General features: G+C 35.9%; 2 protein-coding genes across 2 annotated transcripts; one reads left to right on the plus strand and one right to left on the minus strand.

The window, feature by feature from the left end:
- Positions 1–2,810: 2,810 nt before the first annotated feature.
- Positions 2,811–8,868, plus strand: LOC104220605 (uncharacterized). Its single transcript, XM_009771503.2, has 4 exons — positions 2,811–3,072; positions 6,193–6,581; positions 6,694–6,792; positions 8,380–8,868. Exons 1-3 carry the CDS (start codon positions 2,934–2,936, stop codon positions 6,784–6,786), a joined length of 621 nt encoding a protein of 206 aa, XP_009769805.1. The 5' UTR covers positions 2,811–2,933; the 3' UTR covers positions 6,787–6,792; positions 8,380–8,868.
- A 2,616-nt stretch (positions 8,869–11,484) lies between these two features.
- Positions 11,485–13,323, minus strand: LOC104220604 (membrane protein PM19L-like). Its single transcript, XM_009771502.2, has 4 exons — positions 13,092–13,323; positions 12,378–12,597; positions 11,817–11,862; positions 11,485–11,720 (listed from the first exon to the last, which is right to left on the minus strand). Exons 1-4 carry the CDS (start codon positions 13,216–13,218, stop codon positions 11,634–11,636), a joined length of 480 nt encoding a protein of 159 aa, XP_009769804.1. The 5' UTR covers positions 13,219–13,323; the 3' UTR covers positions 11,485–11,633.
- Between the last annotated feature and the right edge of the window lie 448 nt (positions 13,324–13,771).

The following is a 13,771-nucleotide window of genomic DNA, read 5'->3' on the forward strand; positions in this document are numbered from 1 at the left end:
TCTTTTTAGTCTGTTCGAAATGAATGACATATTTTTATATGTAAAAACTTTAAACTTTTTCGTTTACCCTTTAATATTCACACAAATGTCATGACATGTTTAAGTTTACTTTTTTTTTTTCTTTAAATTTGTGCATAATCAAATAGGTTCACATAAAATGAGATGAAGAAGGGAGTATATAATCACAACCATTTTATGTTTTCTTTTTGTAACCGTTGCATCATTCTAATAAGAGTTTAACGTCTATATATTGATAATGTAAAAGTATTTTTATGCTACCTGTATAATTTAGCGACCTAGTGTAATATATGCGTACTTTTATTTACACCGTCAATGTATATAAATTAGAAATATACTTTTTGTAACTCCATGCACATAATTAGTACTAGCTCATTTAATTTGTACAGCCAGCCTTCTAGAAATGCTATAGCATATTATTGCAATTAAGCAATTTTGAGGGCTACTCTTCCAAAAATGTCTCGAATTTTATCTATAGGATATATATAGGGTGGATACACCTTTGCCTAGAGAATAATATGTGTCAAAATTAGATGTCATATTAGGACCTTATGCCAATATTTTTTTCTTTATCCTACATATATTTTAATTGAAATTAAGTTCTATACATCGGTCGCATAAATTAAATACATGTTTTTTGACTGGATAAGTGTAATTAACATATTATAACATGTTTTTGTTAGTTAACATTTTTCTTCGATTATCAAGTAATATTTATCGTATAAATTACATGCAATTAACTTATAAATGACTTAATCACCATGCATATAACATTATAAGTTAAAATTATTTCTATTTGTAGTAAACAAAAATCTTATCCTTTTGTTTTCTTGGACCACTAGCTATGAATCTTTGCTGAATCTAGAGAGAGAGAGAGAAAAGTATTTGGCGCAGCAAAATTTAGTTATATGCTAAATTAATCATAATAGGGCTTGTGTCAAAGTAAAGAATTCATAAATGTTTTTATATTTGGTACGAATTTATGAGACAAATATATTATTAATTTCACTTTCATGACTTTAAATGTAGAAGAAAAAGATCTTAAAAGAATAATTAAAAGCTATAGTTTGAACGGACTACATCATGGCTAGGCCTGAATTCCTTACATTTATCAAAAAAAAAAAATTAAATATTATGACTTGTACTGTGCTATCAATAAAATCCTTAGTTCTATCCAAGATTATGTGATTTATACCAAACCTATATGGCTATATATATAAAGATGGGAATTTAGATAGTACAGAGACTTTTTCGGTGAACTTACTCCTTTTATTATTTTTATAGTCATTAATTTCCCCGGTTTATGTTGAATCCACACCATCCTTACTGTTTATCTTAGCCTCAGACATTAGTTACTGGTTACTGTTATTGCATGTCATTTATCTTTTGGTTGTTATGCTTCTGTTACTATTACAATTTCTACTGGAGTTACTAATGAATTGTCTTTTCTTGTTTTTTTTTTCCGTCTTTCTGAGCCGAGGGTCTATCAGAAATAGCCTCTCTGCCCTATCAGGGTAGGGATAAGGTCTGCGTACACACTACCCTCCCCAGACCCCACTTTGTGAGATTTTACTGGGTAGTTATTGTTGTTGTTGTTGTTGTAATTTCCCCTTTTAATTTTTTTTTCTTTTTTTTTTTAGTTAAAAAAATTCTTTTACCTCGAGGCTGAAAAAGAACTTAAATATATAGCCATAAGTTGCTATACCCAACTTTTCGCTTCAGATTTAATTTTGTGTTTTTTGTGCCTAAAAGTAAGTATTTTTAAGCACTTTTTATTATTGCCAAAAACACCGCACAAACTAGAAAAGTGCTTAAAATCCAATAAGCACTTAAAATAAGCTAATCCAAACACTCTCTTAACTGCTAAAGGCCAAGCCATAAATTTATATAACTGCGAATTAATACTACAAATTACATGTCTAATTAGAGAATGGAATATAATCTACCGGTAGAGTTGTGTTTTGTATTTTACAAATGCAAGTCCTATACGCTCTTTGTGGATAATAATATTACATTATAAATGGTGGTATTTTAGATTGGTGATTTATTAATATTTAATACTAATATTAACACTCACAAATTTCATCAAAATTTTCAATGCAAAATTGTTATCAACCCTTAATATATATTTTTTCACGAAAATATTTTTCAAAAGTACTTTTTAAAAAAGAAGCCTAGTAAACAATGGCGTCCCCGAATTGGTGAAATTTCTCATAAAACTTCTGGTGATCTACCAAGAATTGGGAACAATTTCTTTCAAAATTACGATATAATTTGTAACTAATTTGTTTAGAGTTGCGACACAATTTATTTAAACTCCTAGTGATTAGTCAATACTTGTTTAAAGAATTTAAAGAATAGTTGAAATTTATAAATTATTTAAAACTTAGCCACCTTATAACAAACTTCAGACTACAAGTACTTTAGCCCTAAGGTCTTCGGACTGAACTTAGCTTTGGTCTAATGTAACTTCAAACGTTTTTCTTGTTAGAAATATGAGCGGATTTTATTACACAAAAAAAGATTTCATGTATTTTACAATTGGATTATTTTTTTTTTTAAAATAATCGAGTTAATGTAATTTAACGTACATCGAAATAAGTAATTAATGCTAAAGGCAAAATATGAAAAATAAATTATTTTTCTGTTAGATATGTGAAATGTGTCAATTAAAAGTGAAAATTTATCTTTAGAATACTTGACGACTAAAAGTGAACGGAGTACTGTATTTTATTCAGTTAACTTCTTAATAATGGAATTGTGTCTTAGAACCAAAAATAATACGGCCACAATCTGTCACTCTTTTTCAGAGAAGTACGATCGCATAGGCCACCACAAAGGCAAAAACTAGAGAAAGAAACAGATTCTTTCAATTGAGAAATTGAAAGAGAATCAGAAGAGACAAATCCAAGATCATGCCATCAGGTGCGAAGAAACGAAAAGCAGCCAAGAAAAAGAAGAAATTGCAAGAAAAACATGCTGCTACTGCTGCCCACAATATTAATAATGGCCAATTTTCCAACTCTGTTACTTCTACTGAGGCTCATTCTCATGGTATTTTTCATCCCCTTATTGCCACTTTTCACTCTCCATCATTAATTAGTACTGTAGAGGTATTGAGTATTGTGCGTTTGACGATGCACGATACATCATGCATTGACGCAGGGTCCGGGGAAGGGGCGCACCCCTAGGGTGGGATATAGATATCCTAGCTTAATGAGTATTAGTGGTTGCTTCCACGACATCGTGCGTTTGACGTCTATTGATGCACAATGCAAGGGCCGCACCTCTAGGGTGTGATATAGACAGCCTATCTTAATGAGCATTAGTAGCTACTTCCACGGCTTGAACCCGTGAAATATAGGTCACATGAAGGTCTTGTTCCTATAAAATGCTTTACCAGTGTTATTTTTGGGGAATAATAGTTGATGACATATGATAATGTATAAGTTAATGGCATATGATAGTCTTTCAAGTTGTAAGATAATAAGGTATGAGGCCGCTTTAGTGGGCGCTAAGTGGCACCAATCCAGATTCAGGAAATTACGCTGGATGGACCTTATTGCCACTTTTCACTCTCCGTCATTACTTAGTACTGTAGAGATATTGAGTATTGTGCGTTTGACGATGCACAATGCATGGTCCGGGGAAGGGCCGCACCCCTACGCAGGGTCCAGGGAAGGATCGCACCCCTATGCAAGGTCCAGGGAAGGGCCGCACCTCTAGGGTGTGATATAGACAGCGTATCTTAATGAGTATTAAGGACTGCTTCCACGGCTCGAACTTGTGACCTTATGAAGGTCTTGTCCCTATAAAATGCTTTACCAGTATTCTTTTGGGGAATAATAGTTGATGACATATGATAATGAACAAGTTAATGGCATATGATAGTCTTTCAAGTTGTAAGATAATAAGGTATGAGACCGCTTTAGTGGGCCCTAAGCGGCGCCAATCCAGATTCAGAAAGTTACGCTGGATAGACCTTTTTAGAATTTTGAAGTCACTGGTAGAATTTTAAAGCACGCTGCCACAATTTTCACATATGGAAAATTCTGAAAGTTGTCATGTTTTGTGGCAAATCATGGTGATCACCATTTGAAAAATTCTAGCAATTGCCATGTTTTTGAAAATCCTGATAATCACCATATAAAAATTTCTTGCAAATACAGTGTTTTATGACAAATCTTGGTGATCACCATATGAAAGATTCTAGTAATTGCCATGTCTTTGTGATAAATCTTGACGATCACCATATCAAAATTTCTGGTGACTGCCTGTTTTTGCAAACTTTGGTGATCACCATATGAAAATTTCTAGTGATTGTCATGTTTTTTAGATTCCTGGTGATCACCATATGAAAATTCTTGGGAATTGCCATGTTTTTTAAAATCCTGGTGATAACCATAGGAAAATTTCTCACGATTGCCATATTTTTGCAAATCCTGGTTATCACCGTATGTAAATTTCTGGCGATTGTCATATTTTGTGGCAAATTCTGGTGGTTACCATATGAAAAATTCTAACAATTGCCATGTTTTTGTGGCAAATTCCGATGATCACCATATCAAAAGTTCTAGAGATTGCCAGGAAAGCTTTCCAAAAATCTGGTGGAGACTTTTTTACCACGACTTTTCTTACCAAGGTCAAAAAATCAATAGTGGCACCGAAGTATCCTATTTCTGCCATTTGCCGATCCAGATTAGTTGAGCCACCTTATAGTTGTATGATAAGGCATGAGGTCCCTTTAGTAGGCCCTACGTGGCGCCAATCCCAATTAGTCGAGCCAGTCCTACTAGTTGTAAGATAAGGTATGCCTTTTAATGGTATCTATGCTGCGCCAATCCCTATTAATCGAGCCAGTACTACAGGTTGTAAGACAAGGTATGATGACCCTTTAGTGGGCCTTACGTGGTGCCAATCCGGATTATTAATTTAACAACAATAGCTAAATGTTGATTGAGTAAAGCAAGTGATATCAACTAGGAACCAGGATTTTGGTAAAAGAAACTGTTCTTTTGATAGTTTCAACAAATTTAATATTTTAATGTGATCAAAAGGAAAAACTTCTCGAGTGTGCCTTTTACTATTCTTAATCATATCTGGACATAACTGTCTGCATCTGTAAAATCATTTACTTGTCCTCAAGATCTTTACAGTTTGATCTGTCCTTCAACTTTGGCTTTGTGTGTTTGGCTTATATTCTCTTGTTAACTCTTGTGTGTCTCAATTATTATCCGGTAAGTTACCCGTTATTTCAGTTGTTTATAATACAAGTGTATCGTTTTATGTTTATTTGTATCAGGGGCGGAGGGAGAGTGCTACGTACGGGTTTGGACGAACCCTGTAGCTTTTGTTGAGACTTTGGGTTTATATTTGGAAATCCATTAAATATGTATAAATACTCAATTGCGAACCCAGTAACTAACGAGTTAGGGGTTCGATTGCAAGTTCAGAACCCATAAACTTCAATTTCTAACTCCGCCTCTGATTTGTATATGATGCGCGGTTTGTATTGTCTCACTTCATGATTTTTCGTTTTGTTGGTAATAATTAGTTAATGACTACATTCAACTTTCAGTGCTGGCATATGTCACTTTCATTCTTGTCCGCTTTGTAGCTGTTACAGTGTAGACTTAGCGAAAGATAGAGCAGAATGTAAGAAATAGATTTATATAGATATTAATTAGTTGGGAATGCTTTTCTTAGTCATGTTAATACAGTTACTTTAGGTCCTATGCTTTCTAGGAGTCTTACAGCTTCTTATGTCAGTCGGAAATATAGAGATCTTATGTAGTACTTTTCGTTTTTATTTTTATTTTTCTTAATGTCGGCTTGAGATGTAATGGGAGCCTTGGCGTAACCGGTAAAGTTGATGTCATGTGACCAGGAGGTCACGGGTTCAAGCCGTGGAAACAGCCTCTTGCAGAAATGCAGGGTAAGACTGCGTACAATAGACCCTTGTGGTCCGGCCCTTCCGCGAACCCCGTGCATAGCAGGAGCTTAGTGCACCGGTCTGCCCTTCGGCTTGAGATGAATTTAAATGGGGAATATGTGAGTGAGGATTCATATTGGCCGACACCAACTTGTTTAGCATTGAGGCTTAGCTGTTGTTGTATCAATTAAGGGTGATTGCTAATTTGTCAAAGTATTTCTATGTTGAACCAATCTATGAAGGTGTGGAGGATTTGAGGCATGATGATGATAGGGAGACCAATGGCAGGGAGGTAAGTTCCCCTGCACCTCAAGATCATCGGAATCACAAACACCAGTTAACTGAAGGGACCTTACATTCCGTTGAATCATCGGGAAAGGAAAATGAGGAGAGAGATTTGGGAGTTATGGATGAGAAAACCCGAGTCTCAGAAGTTTTGGTGGATACGGGATTAGAGAAAATGGACAATGAAGCTAACGCAACATTACATGATGATGCTGTAGCAACTTCAGATGCAAAGCCCTCTGCGGCCCTACGAAACGAAGAAAAACTAGAGCTTTCCAGTGATACGCATGCAGTTCATGCCAGTGTTCGAGCAGATGAGATGAAAGGTTCTCCCCTTGACGATCAGGTTTGCCACTTTTTCTCTAGCTTTTTGAGACTGTCGTAAGATTCCCTAAGCACCTTTATTGTTTTCCAGATAGATCTTGTTAACTTTTCGTTTTGTAATTATATGTATGCAGCCACCAGTAGCTTTGGTTTCCCGACCAGTGCAAAAAACTTCCTGGAAGAGTTGCTGTGGCTTGTTTGAGGTGTTTGCAGGATCGAATAAATAACTTCAGGTTGGAAATCCTTCTTTCTATTTTTTCTTTTTCTTTTGGCACATTGTACTTTTATGTTTCCTAAGCCGAGGGTCTTTCGAAAACAACCTCTCTGCCTTCTTGAAGGTAGGGGTAAGGTCTGCGTACATACAGTGGCGGAGGTAGAGTGTTGGGACCGGGTTCGACCGAACCCAGTAACTTTGATTCGAACCCTGTGTTTGTCTTACTAAATCTTTTAAATATGTATAAATGATTAATTTAGAACCCAGTAACTTTTAACGATTAGAATCCCGAATCCATAAGCTCGAAATTCTGGCTCCGCCTCTGCGTACATATTACCCTCCCCAAACCCCACATGTGGGATTACACTGGGTCTGTTGTTATTGTTGTCGTTTTTTGGCACATTGGTTTTCAACCGGAAAAGGCATATAAGAACGAAAATGTATAGCTCTTATCAGTTGGATGATCTACTTTTGACCTTCTCTTTCTCTTTATGTTCTTTATCCTTGAATTTGATATTTGGTGATGTAATAGTTAAGTGTCTCTTAATCTGAAATTGAGTTCTTTGCTTTTGCTTTTAATTGACTGCTTTCTTCTAGTCTGGTTTCATTAAGAATTTCTGTATCTGATCTTAAAGAAAGGATGATAGTAAGAAAAAAAATGACCATCGAAAAGTCATCAAAATCAGAAATAGTTGTTGCGTTTTATCCGCTTTCTCCTGAAAATCATGCTTGCTTTTCGTAACTCAATGATTTAATAGTTCTGCACTCCCTATTAAAAAAGAAAAAATAGTTCTGCACTTTCTTGGAACTCATTGTTATGTCTGCTCGAGAGCAAATGGCGGTTCTATTATACAATCATGCCTTATCAATGACTTTTTAAGTGAAGATGGTTTATGGCTATAAAAAGGGTAGCCCGGTGTACTAAAGCTTCCGCTATGCGCGGGGTTCGGGGAAAGGTTGGACCACAAGGGTCTATAATACTCAGCCTTACCTTGCATTTCTGCAAGTGACTGTTTCTACGGTTCGAACCCGTGACCTCCTGGTCACATGGCAGCAACTTTACCGGTTACGTCAATGCTCCCCTTCATGTTTATGACTATACACAGTGCAATATAGTTCACATGATATATGCAATTTAAGCTTAGGTAGAATGCATGTGGAGTGCGGTTAGTATAGCTAACACTGGAAGGAAACTGGCAAGAGAGATGTATAGAGGAATATGTGGACTGAATTCAGTTATAGACAAGTACTACTAACTTTTGTTTTAATAACCAAGAAATTCCCGAGGGCCAGTGGCGCACGGTTCAAAAATCGGCGGATAATGGGCTTGTCCCTCTACCCTTCACTTAAATACCAGGCTTTTGTCTGCAGCAGGATTTGAAATTGTGATGTGCGCCCTACCGACACATCACAAGTTGCGCTCTTTCAACTAGACCAAAGCCCTGAGGGCTGAGGCTAGTACCACTGACATTTTCTGAATGTTTTATCGCTTGTTCTGGACTTCTGGTGCTGATGATCATTATTCAGGACAATATGATGAGTTTGCAACTCCATCTATCACTGAATTTAGACTTACGATTTTGTTGTTGTGTCGCTGATTTGGCAGTTGACTAGAGACCACGTTACATTATGATTCCAAGCAAATGTTCTTCGTGATGCAGAGGACAGTATGAAGGTTGAGTAGACAAGCAACATCTTGGAGGTTTTTAGTGAATATAGAAACTTATGATAGTGTTCATCTTCTTGAACAATCACGAGCTAGAAACATCGTTATACAAGCTTATATTTCTATTATCCTCGTTTTATTTGAAAAGCAGCTCGACGCCCCTTGATTTTTGTCTGCTTTCCTGGTTTTTTTTGGCAGTGGTTAGCTTTTTGGCGCGATGTTACCAGTTTTTTTAGGGAGAGCTGTTTCTTTAGTTGCACAGGGAACTTAAAATTAGAATTTCTTTTTTGTTGGTTTTTGCTAGTTTTAACCAGCACATATTGTTGATAATTTCTTGATTTAGTTGAACATATACTTCCCATTCTGTTACTTCAGTAGTTACCCCTTTTCATTCTTCTGCACTAAGTAGATGCATATTTTTTAGATGAATGATTGTCTTTCTGGTTTTGAATGTAATGGTTCTAACTTTACCTCATTGTAACACCCAGCCAACCTGTATATTTGTCGTAGAAATGACACCAGGTAGCCACTCTAAAGGGCTGCTATTTAAGAATTAGCCAGTTCATCCTGAATTTTAGTTTCTCAGTCTAAATTTTTCCGGAATTATCTTGAAGTTAAGATTTTTAGTTTAAAATTGCAGGACAAAATAAGTAATATCTAAATAGCGTCTCTGAGAATGGCTATTTGTGCACTTGCTATATTTGTCCCATTTGGACCTAGGCATGTACTTTTTAACACGCGTTAGCAGGGTCTAACACTTGTTTTCTTATATATCCAGTATTTCCCCGATGTTTTACCTCATGTGGGATTCACCTAGGGTGCTACATGCAACCCCCTTAGTAGGGTGGATCCAGTGTAACAGTGTCTGGTTCATCTGAATCCAGTACTTTCAGCACATTTGGCACAGAACATAAACTTATGTATAAAAATTATCTAAAATATGAACAAATAGTAGATATGAACCCATAATGTTAATAATATAATGGGTTCAATACACCCATATAATTCAAATACTATATATGCCTCTGCCTTAGGGACATAAGTTTGTCACAACCCAAAGATCATAGAGTTTGTGACCCTTACTCGTACTGTGAAATACTTATTTATTTTACGGAAAAGGCCTAAAAATGCCACTCAATTTTCAGAAATGGTCTATCCATGTCATCCGTTAAAAAAATGTTCATTTCATGCCACTACCGATACACATTTGGCCCATCCATTCCATTATTGACTAACGACTCAATTTTTATTTTTTTTTAAATATTTATTACACCCACATTTCCACGTGTCCTGTTGTTGTTGGTCTGAATTAATCCATGCCCCACTTAATTTTAACATTGGTTAGGTCCACCTACCCAAACCACTCTGGTTAAAACATACCCAAATCAATAACCCAACCCAAATTCTTCATACCAAATCCCCTTCTCTCCGGTCGTCTTCCCACTTAGTTCAAGGTGCTGGCAAAGAAGTAATTCGGAGAAGAAAGAAAAGAAGTTTCCGCCGCCATTATCGTCCTTAAACCAAGATGGAAAGCCAAATTTCTTCATGCGTGCGGTGAGAAAAGATGGAAGGTTAGAGTTGACAGAGGTGAAAATTGGTCGGCCCGAAACTCTCCTTGCTTCCGGCCAAGATGGACAACTAAGATTACGTCTCATTCGTGATGAAGAAGAAGAAACAGAAGAGGAAACGAAGACTTCCTCCTGGACGATGAAGAAGAGGTGATTGAAACAATTCAAGAAAATGATGAAGAAATACTTGAAGAAGAAGAAGAAGAAGAAGAAGACAAGGTTGAAGAGTGGAAGTTTCCGGTGACAACCGGTGGCAGTGGAGATGGTGTTCGGATATGTTACGGTGGTCATCACCATCATCGTCATAACAACCACCGCCATGATTTACATCTTGGGGAAGACGATTGGAGAGAAGGGGATTTGGTATGAAGGGTTTGGGTTGGGTTAATGATTCGGGTAAGTTTTAATCGGGTGGGTTTGGGTAGATGGACCTAACCAAGGTTAAAATTAAGTGGGGCATGGGTTAACTCAAACCAATAACGACATGACACGTGGAAATGTGGGTGTTATAAATATTTTAAAAAAATGAGTCGTTAGTCAATAATGGCATGGATGGGCCAAATGTGTAACGACAGTGACATGAAATGAGCATTTTTTTTAAAGGATGGCATGGATAGACCATTTCTGAAAGTTGAGTGGCATTTTTAGGCCTTTTCCGTTTATTTTAGGGATAATGCATAAAATCCTCCCCGACCTATGGCCATATTACTAACTACACACCTTTTCTTTTCGGGGGCCTATTACCCCCCTGAACTATTTTAAAGTGTAATAAACACCACCTTAAGTGCTGACATGGCATAGAGAGTGTGCACGCTCTCTTAAAGGCAAGTGGAAATTACAAAAATAATTTTAAAATTGATTAACAAGTACAAGTGTCATCTTTTGATGGGACATTATAGAATTAATTACATCAAATTAATTAGTCTCCTTCGCTTCTAAACCTCTTCTCGCACGAACAAGGGGGACATCATTTCAACGGTGAAATGCCGGAGCAAAAATCCAATACAATGCAAAATCAACCCAGAAATTAAAAGCAAATATGTTTAATAATAGAAACAGAGGTACAACTAGAGGGAGCAACGAGCATGATTCAGTAAGAACCTACGAACCGTCAAAATGGTTTCGTTCATTAGAGTTTTGTTGGAGCAAGGGTCTTTGTCGGAGTTTCGTTCTCCGGCCAAATCTGACAATATCAAATAAGTATTATATAAAACCCATTAAATGAGGTTTTTGCCTTTTGGCCGGATATGATAATGAAGGCCTGCAAATAGGAAAATAAGGAAGAAGGAGAAAACGGTGAAAAAAAGTTTTTAAGTAAGAAATATACATTTTGGGCGCTGTATTTCACCACCTTGCACACATTTGGTTGTTGCTTTTTAAGGGGTAAATAATATTATTTAAAAAAAGTTCAGGGGGTAATAAGACCCCCGAAAAGAAAAGGTGTGTAGTTGGTAATATGATCATAGGTCGGGGAGGATTTTGTGCATTATCCCTTTATTTTATACGAATTCAGTCAAATATGTATTTGTACAAACAAGAATGAGAATTACAAAAAAAAAATAAAAAAAAATGGAAAAGTACTCAATCCACTCTCTTCACACTCTATGATTTAGATATCAAGCTCATTTATCTCCTTGTTGATGTCCCATGAATAGCAGCTATATACACCAATTGAGTGAAAGATAGGATTATCAAGAATGCTTCCATTGTTATCTGCAAATTGATCAAAATAGAAAATTTAACATATTTGTAACATAATTCTTTTTCAAAAACTATTAACATAGTAATTCAATTATATCATATACTCACCAATCTTGCATTCCGTAACTCCAATTCAATTTCTTTCCAGGCAAAGCTGCACAAAAGAGCATCCAACTTGTCATATTATAAAGATAAAATTGTATAAAATTTAAGAACATAGTCTGCATATTTTGCATAAAATTTGAGATACACTAATTATCACGACTTGGATCAAACTTTTATACAATGACAGTGTAATTACATTATTTATGGAATTTAATATGTTGTAGCAGGTTGTGTGCCTTGTTTCTGAGTAACTAGTTTCACTTATCATAGGCAAAATTACCTCAAGTTATTTTTTAAGTGATCAACTAGTGTAAAAATTCTTTTACGTTGTCAATACATGGAAGCTAAACTTTGAGTGACTTCTTTTACGTATAACCATCTGTTATCTGGAACCTACTGGCTCGACTAATCTAGATTCCTGTCACATACAGTCCAGAAAGGGGGAAACGCTCCCTACTAGAAGTTTTTCTATTCCCACAGCTTAAACCTGAGATCTATGATTAAAGGTAAAGGGATCTCATCCATCCCATCACACCAGTTGATAGTAAATTTTGAATGACTTACCCCGTGGCGAGAAGCGTAAAACTCCATGCAATGATGGCAGCAGAAGCAGCAGCTTGTAAACTGTCAATATTCCAATAGCGAATGTGGTTGAATCCAGAGAGGGTTGATGCAACTCCCACAACACCAGCAATCAAAGCAAATACAACAAAAAATCCAGTTGCAGCATTCCCCATTGGAAAGTATATTGGTGAGAAATGTGCTGGAAGATTAAATCTTGGACCTGTTAAAAAATACAAACTCTATTAATGTATATATACTATAATCCACATACCATCTTTTTTTACGAAGGGAAGCCTTGGCGTAACAGGTAAAGTTGCTGTCATGTGACCAGAAGGTCACAGGTTCGAGCCGTGGAAACAGCCTCTTGCACAAATGGCCCTTTCCCGGACCCTGCGCATAGCAGGAGCTTAGTGCACCGTGCTGCCCTTTTATACCATCTTTCTTAAAATGTTTGAGAAGATGCGAATTCTTGATTTAGAATCAGTGAGTTCAAAATGAGCATCATTTAGTTATGTGCATGTTTTAAAGTTTTACAGAATTCAAGCCGAAAGCAGTGAGTTTAGTTAAACTCAAAAAACCCATCCTAGATATGCCTATGCGTCAGACCAGGCTCTGCAACTACGTAATTAGTCGAAGAACACATAAGCTGACTCAGATAATACAATTATTAACAAAAAAAATGTAAAATTAAGTGTTTGAAGATAATGATTATACCTATGATGAAACCATGATCAATGCCAAAGTTCATAGCCCATCCACCAATGCCTAAAACAATGACATACATGCAAAAATTGAGTACCAAAAGCAAAGATGCTACAGGTTTTAGCTGTCCATCAGCCATTTTTGGAACTAAAGTATTTGATACTAAAAAAGGAAACTATTCTTGATTCAAGATATTTGAACTATACATGTGTTTAGTGCAACTTCTTTGGGGTTTTATATGAATACTTTTAACTGAAGGTTATGGTTCTTTTCTTGTAAGGTTGATTGTTCTAAAAGGGATTTGTGGTGTTGTAAAGATGATGATGCTTCATTATCAAGATAAGCAAAAAAAAAAAAAAAAAAAAAAAGATTCTTTCTTGCTATTAATCCTTTTCAAATATTATTTTTGAATGGTACATTCTTTGATTTCCTAAGAGTAATTCTTTCTTGCTATTAATTTTTATTTTCATATATTATTTTTGAGTGGTATATTCTTTGATTTGGAGAGCAACATTCTTTGTCTAGCAGCCATTCATGTTTAGTTCTCTAAAGTACTCTTCCTATGAGGAAAGTGTTATTCCTTGCCAACCTTGTAAGAGCTCATTTCAACTGTCTAGATTAATAATACCATTTTATGTTGGATAATGTTACTAGTTTATTGGAAAATTAACGAAAATGTGAATGCAACCAAA

The sequence above is a fragment of the Nicotiana sylvestris genome, chromosome 9, assembly GCF_000393655.2.
Source record: "Nicotiana sylvestris chromosome 9, ASM39365v2, whole genome shotgun sequence".
In the NCBI taxonomy this organism is placed as follows: domain Eukaryota; kingdom Viridiplantae; phylum Streptophyta; class Magnoliopsida; order Solanales; family Solanaceae; genus Nicotiana; species Nicotiana sylvestris.